Source organism: Scomber japonicus, chromosome 4 (genome assembly GCF_027409825.1).
Source record: "Scomber japonicus isolate fScoJap1 chromosome 4, fScoJap1.pri, whole genome shotgun sequence".
NCBI classification, from domain to species: Eukaryota; Metazoa; Chordata; class Actinopteri; order Scombriformes; family Scombridae; genus Scomber; species Scomber japonicus.
Genome location: NC_070581.1, coordinates 26,156,360 through 26,163,138, shown reverse-complemented (window position 1 = coordinate 26,163,138; position 6,779 = coordinate 26,156,360). Strand labels below are relative to the sequence as shown.

Here is a 6,779-nt window from a genome sequence, read left to right as displayed (position 1 = left end):
CATGGTCTTATAACACAAATACATATAATGTAGCCTACATATGTGCAAGCACACCAATCAGATGCAGAATTGCATTTATTTTTTCAAACAGCAATACTACACAAGACTTTCAAAAGAAAAGGGGTGAATAATGAACATACAATTGCAATAAGATACAAACCAGGAATGCATTTACAGGAAAACATTCGTGTAATTAAAAACCCAAATAGCAAATTAATGAATTTAAGTTCTAATTGTTCCATTCATATCGCTATGTGGTCTTATAAGATACCACAAATGCAAGTATATAAACCTGATCCAGAGTTGCATATGTATTTTCAAACAGTAATACTAAACTAATACAAATGAAATAATAATAATAAAACAATTTCAATATTTTTTTGCAAATTAGATTTTCAGATTTTCATAATGTCTACAACAAAATGAATTAATTGCTGACAAAACATAGGACTATGCTGTGTGCTGAAGGGATAAATGCTAGTTGAATAAATCGTCTTGCCTTCTTTTCCAGGCTTTTAAGACACGAAGTCTGAAAAAAACAAGCTTCAATGAACGCATCGACATAGAAAAGCCATTTAAATGTTTTATCATCTGTGCATATCAGGTGTGTCTGAACGATTTCACGGACATCTGGCGATCTGAAATCATCATGATGGCATGCAAAAGAAAATGGGACTCACTTTTCACTTTACTCAAATCACACAGCTCACAGACTTTACCCATAGTCTCTACAGAGCATGCATTTGTCATTAGGGCTAAACAGCCAGAGTAGACTTTGTAACGAATATAATGTGCAGTTTGCATAACAGGCATATATATATAATTGTATAATTCCCTTCCAGATTTTTCGGAAGCCACAATCTTACTTTTTGTTTGTAGCTTTACGCACTTCGGGAACCCTGTTGAGCGTCTGTGAATCCGGAGTGCACATGTACTGTAGAAAACCAAACTACACACTGTGCTGCAATTCCTGTGAGACAGTGCAAGTGTCACATTCGCCCTGTTGAACATTTCTTTGTAATCAAGCTGATTGATTTTAAGTGGTTGGATTAGTTTCAGTCTACTGCAGTTTAACTGAGAGGGGCTCTTGTTTCCATGCTGTTCTTTTTTATTTTCATTCTTTTTTTTTTTTTTTTTTTTTTTTGGTGTGTGCGTGTATTTGAGCTGACTTGAACAGAAGGATGCGGCTTAGGACAACACGAGAGAAAGACAGGCCTCAGAGCGATGTTATTTTTAGTGGCAGTACTTAAGTGCTCATATCTGAACGGAGACACTGTAAATTCCCCCTCTTCTCTCTCTCTCCCTCTCTCTGCGTGTGCATATCTACACAGGTGATGCTGTACAGTATAGAAAACTAATATTAGACTGAAAGGTGAGCCTGCATGGAAAATGTAAAATCCCTGTTCTCGCAAAAAGCAGGTTAAATAATTGAACTATGGAAAATGAGCTGTTTTTTACCCCCCCCCTTGACGGATCTCCTTCATCCGTAACCAAAGACAGCTTTTTACAGTCTTTAATCTCCTCTGATTTATTCTCAGACACATATCTAAGTGTTCCTGAATATGTTATGGGATCCTTCAAAAAATCTCTAATCTCTGACTCACACACTCACACTCGCTTCCTAAATATACTGTAGGCTATAATTTTGCTGCCATCTGCTGTCCATGATTCTTCTGGTGCTCAAAAAGCAATAAAAAGAAAGACATGCATGACCACTGAGAAAATTGGTTCAGCAGTTTATTTGCAGTTTTATTAGAATGTGTTTACAGTTCAGCCATATAATCTCCCTTAGGAAATGAAAATCTAAAAAAAGAACATTAGCAAACGTTATAAAATAAGTCTTACATATAGGCTACCAAGCTACACTGTATAGTCAATGGTTAGGGGGATTTTTAAGGTTTGGTCACTGTGCTTCCAGTCTGTGAGGCACAGCAATGCAAACAAATGGGTAAGGGGCACACCAAGCAACTCATCTCACTTCTGTGGTTTGTTCATAATGGGAACAAATGAAGGAATGACTTCACTTAGAGCATCAACCTTTAGAGAATGATGGGCTGGTAATAAATAACAGTCTGCGTCTTCTTATGCTGCCGTAAAAAGAACATAACTTTGCCTCAACGTTTAAATAATATGAATCCGATTATGTGAAGACACTCACTGTAGCTTTTTCCTCCTGATGGCTTTTCTAGAGCAAAGTATCTGAAAACCTGAGTATTTCAAAAAAGATAATTTCATAGAAAAATAACATCTCACAGTATCCATTCAGCTTGATTCATAACAGAATTTTTAAAAAAGAGAGCAAAATAAAATGATGTGCTATTATGACATCTCAGACACAACACTGAGCTCGGATTCTGCAGAGGCTTATGATTATTAATTTTTCTATGGATTTACAGTAAGGGCCTTTTTTTTTTTTTTTTTTTTAATTTGGCATGACTGAAATTACTAAACGGCTCGCCCACCTCTCTTATTAGACACCTCAGAGCAAGGGGTTTCACAGTAAGAAAAATCAGTGGTTAGGATAAGGTGGTTTATGTTACCAAGGCAACTGTACGTGGCACAATGGGCACGGCACTCTCTATAAACTAGATAGTGGTTTTGTTCTGACACCAGATACACAATATTAACAGTACTTGAAATATGCACACTGGATGCATACTTTTGGCATCTTTTGCTGACTTCTGAAGTAGGGTACAAAGTAGAGCATCCTAATTCACACTCAAGCAGCATATTACAAAAACATTCATTTATGAATAGGGCAGGTACAATATAGTTTGTAGTTTGAGCCTTCACGAAAGCTATATACCAATTTCCACGTTATTTCTCATCACACAATAATATATAATAGTTGTATGTAATATATAGATATACTGCATATATAGAAAGATATAGATATATAGATATATATCATGATGTATTACATTACAGTAATACAAATCAGGGCTTGGCTCCAGTTAGTGTAGTATTTACAATAAGTTCTCTTATTTATTTCTCTACAATTATTTACAGAATATATATTTCACACCTGCTGTCAAAAAAGGGATTTGCATCATCACAATCAAATATTCAGTTTTATGGAACAACATTACAAGTCGTGGCAAGTGTGCACACGTAGTGATAACACAAAACGGGATCATGTACAAACATGTCACACAGTTTCCTCTCGGGCCAGATGGACATGGCGCGGCGGATGTGGATGACTGATAGTCTTAGAATTAAAGTTGCATTATTATTGCTCAGTATGTTCATGAGGTATAAGTGAATGTCGATGCAGTCTCTGTACAGTAGAGGGTACTTGGGAGATGACACTCTGCTGAAGTAGCCAGAGAGAAGCAGAGATGTGAGAGAGAGAGAGAGAGATAGAAAGTCGTTTAAACCAATGTGTCTGAAATACCTTGTTGTCCTGGAAACATCTATCACAGATGCTGCAAACGTCGAGACGTGCAACTTAAACAAAACACAATGTCACTGTTGTTTCGCCAGCGTTGTAGACATACATTTAAAATGTTGGTGTTTCCATTTACAAGTTCTAATGTTGACAAACATCAGCCAGAGGTCAGCTGTAAAAAGGCACAAAGAATATGACTTCATACTACACTGTAGATATCAAAGTGACTGAGAGAAGAAACGTGAGTGCTGTTAGTGTGGGTAGCTGCAGAAAACAAGTCGAGCTCTAACAGTGTGAAACTGACAGAATGTGATACAGCATTATTCAGCTGCTGCATGCTCTAATTCCTGCTCAAGTCAAGAGACAGCGCTTCTTCCTCCTCCCTGCCCTGTCTGCCTCCCGGGGCTCCTGTTCTCCTTCGTGACCTGAGCCACCCTCTGCTGGCTGGGTGTGAGCCAGGGGCCTGGCAGCACCACGGCCCTGCGCCCATATGTATCGGTGGCGACCAGAGACAGGCCTGAGATACTGGCAGCAGACACGCTGCCGTCAGATTGGCTGCCTTCAGACTCTGACTCATCATCCCCCAGCTGGTTTACGGACAGTGTGGAGGTGAGGAAGGAGAAGGGCTTTCTCTGTGACACCAGATCTATCGCAGCAACGACTGGTAAAGGCCTCTCGACATGCCTGCTGCTCTGTGCATCATCATCATCATCATCATCATCCTCATTTCTCTGATTCTTGCTCAACTCTGTCTCTCTGTTTCCATCCCATGAACTCTCCTGCTTCCTCACACCTTCACCCTCCAGCTCTTTCAGCTCCCTGTACTCTGCTGCCATGTCCCAGTTTTCATCATACTCTGCCTCCCAGTTTTGTTGTTTGGGTCTGGGAAGTCTTTTGTTAGGATAAGGAATGGGTAGGATAAGATCCTCTTCGCTTTCTTCTCTCTCTACGTCAACTACATCCTCCACCTCCTCCACATTTTCCTTCACCTCCTCCACCTCATCGACGTTTTCCTCCACCTCATCCACGTTTTCCTCCACCTCCTCCACATTTTCTTCCACTTTTTCCTCAACAGCAACAGCAGGCTGCTCTTCTTCTTGCTCAGGTTCCTCAACCTCTGCCCTCCTCCCCCGCGTCTCGCTCCTGCTTTTCCTTCCTCTCCTTCTGCTCCTCGCCCTCTCCTTGCTCCTGCTTTTCCTTTTACTGCTTCTGCTCTTCCCCTTCTCCTCGCTCTTGCTTTCCCTTTCACTGCTTTTGCTTCTTACCTTCTCCTTGCTCCTGCTTTTCCTTTTACTGCTTCTACTCCTCACCCTCTCCTCGCTTCTGCTTTTCCTTCCACTGCTCCTGCTCCTCACCCTTTCCTCGTTCCCGCTTTTCCTTTCACTGCTCCTGCTCCTCATCCTTTCCTTGCTCCTGCTTTTCCTTTCACTGCTCCTGCTCCTCACCCTTTCCTCACTCCTGCTTTTCTTTCCTCTGCTTCTACTCCTCCCTCTCTCCTTTTCCTTCTTCCTTCCCCTCTCCTTCTCTCGTTCTGCATCACTGTCATCATAATTCCTGAGGGCATCCCTGGGTAAACTCTGAGTTTCTCTTTTTCTCCTCCTCCTCTTTTCGCTGGCCTCCCGCGATCTCCCTCTCTGCATTCCCTCGTCTTCCACAGGCTCAGAGGTGGGACTTTGTAAATCCGAGCGTCCTCCTCCCTCAGAGCCCCATCGTCTCCTTCTTCTTCCCGTTCCTCTCCCTTTCTCTCGTCCATCTGTGGACCTGCTTCTCCTCTTCTGCTTGGAGCTGTGCCCCCTCCGCCCGGTGGACTCTACTGCAGCCAAACCCTGCTCCTTGGTGTGATGCAGGAAGGAGGGGGAGGTGATTCTGTGCTCACGGCCTGGACATAAATTGAATGAGAGAGAGATGGAGAGAAGACAAAACAGACTGAATAGGCAGGTAAAAGAAAGGAAGAGCCACAATCTATGGCAAAGAGCATTATGTAATATGTCATTAAAGAGCTCTGATATCCAGGAAGTATGTTTTTGTTTGTTTTGTTAAGGTGCACCAGTATTCTCAGTATACAGTATATTACTAATAAACAATACTGTGCTCTTACAAAATTTGAATTTTGCAAGTACGTTTCAACACCTTTAGTTGATCAGATGATCCTATAATGAGGAAGTCTAACACAAAGGGTGTAAGGTATTGTCCACTACGAGTGAAGACAGCAGTGGTGACTGAGGAGAGGAATGTAGAGAGACAGAAAATGGGAGAACTAACAGGAACCATTACCAACCGCGTATTCTCTGTCCGTCCAATGACATAGAAGCAAGGCTCGCCTAGCTTGGAGTTGGTCATACATAGAGACAAACTGGAGAGCTCCACTGAGAGAGAGAAAGAAAGAAAGAAAAGAAAGAAAAAGGAAAAGAAAGGAAGGAGTGGAAAGGAAAGAAATGTTTGGAGGAGGAAACAAGACAGGCCAAAATGCAAAGGGGGAAATGTGGGTTAGGGACAGTGAAAGTAAAATAAGTAAAAGGAGATGTGGATGGGTTAGAAGGGGAAAAAAAAGTGTCCCAAAAGAAAAAAAGAAAGTGAAAAGGTAGAAGGTATTTTAGTTAGAATCAGTCCCGCAGAAAAAAGCAGAAGAAAGGCGATTACATACCCAAGACAAATGCATCACATGCAGAAGAGTTTCCCTGTTTTAAATCTGACATATTTCATGCTAATATTTTTCCTCATAAGAAATAGTGTTAAAATCTTTCCCAAACCTTCCTTCTCTGTCTGTCTTACCATAGTCAGGCACGTAGCCATTTCCTCTCTTGAGCACCAGGTGGATTCGGTGACCTCCTCTGCGGATCTGCTCGACCGCTTGGCTGTGGGTCATCCCTGCTGTGCTGTCTCCATTGATCTCCACAAGCTGATCGCTCACCTGCATCCGCAAACCACACAATCACAAAACCACTTCCAACACAAATATTGTAATCCATCCAGTAGTTGAGATAGGTCCTTTTTACAGCAGACATTTTGACTTATCATTGAAGGGAATAAAAAAGGTGTTACTAATGCAATAATGACGGCTTTGTTCTCATGTGACACTGAGCCAGCAGGCACAATACCAGTACCATGACAAACTGAAGCAGCGAAATAGTAATTCAGCTTTCAATAATTTCATTATTTACACCTTTGTTTTCTTACTGGGACATGTCAGGATGTGTAAGAAATGAAAGAATACAAAAAACATAGACTGTATTCTTATTACTAAATGGCAGGTTGGTTATTGCTTTCATTATTATTATAGCTAGATAGCGTTCAAGTTTTCCATAATTGTCACAAGAACACCTGCTTCAGTTTAAGCAGTTTCCCAAAATCCTGGAACAAAACAAATGATTTTCATACTGCAAATATTTTA

General features: G+C 41.1%; 1 protein-coding gene across 1 annotated transcript in view; it reads right to left on the bottom strand.

Moving 5' to 3' along the window:
- Nucleotides 1-5,198: 5,198 nt before the first annotated feature.
- LOC128357372 (membrane-associated guanylate kinase, WW and PDZ domain-containing protein 2) overlaps nt 5,199-6,779 on the bottom strand; it is a 35,921-nt gene continuing 34,340 nt past the window's right edge. Inside the window, exons 17-19 of the mRNA XM_053317709.1 lie at nt 6,161-6,299; nt 5,651-5,754; nt 5,199-5,267 (exon numbers count right to left, since the gene is read on the bottom strand). Coding sequence (XP_053173684.1) covers nt 5,199-5,267; nt 5,651-5,754; nt 6,161-6,299 — 312 coding nt within the window. The remainder of the gene's footprint in view (nt 5,268-5,650; nt 5,755-6,160; nt 6,300-6,779) is intronic.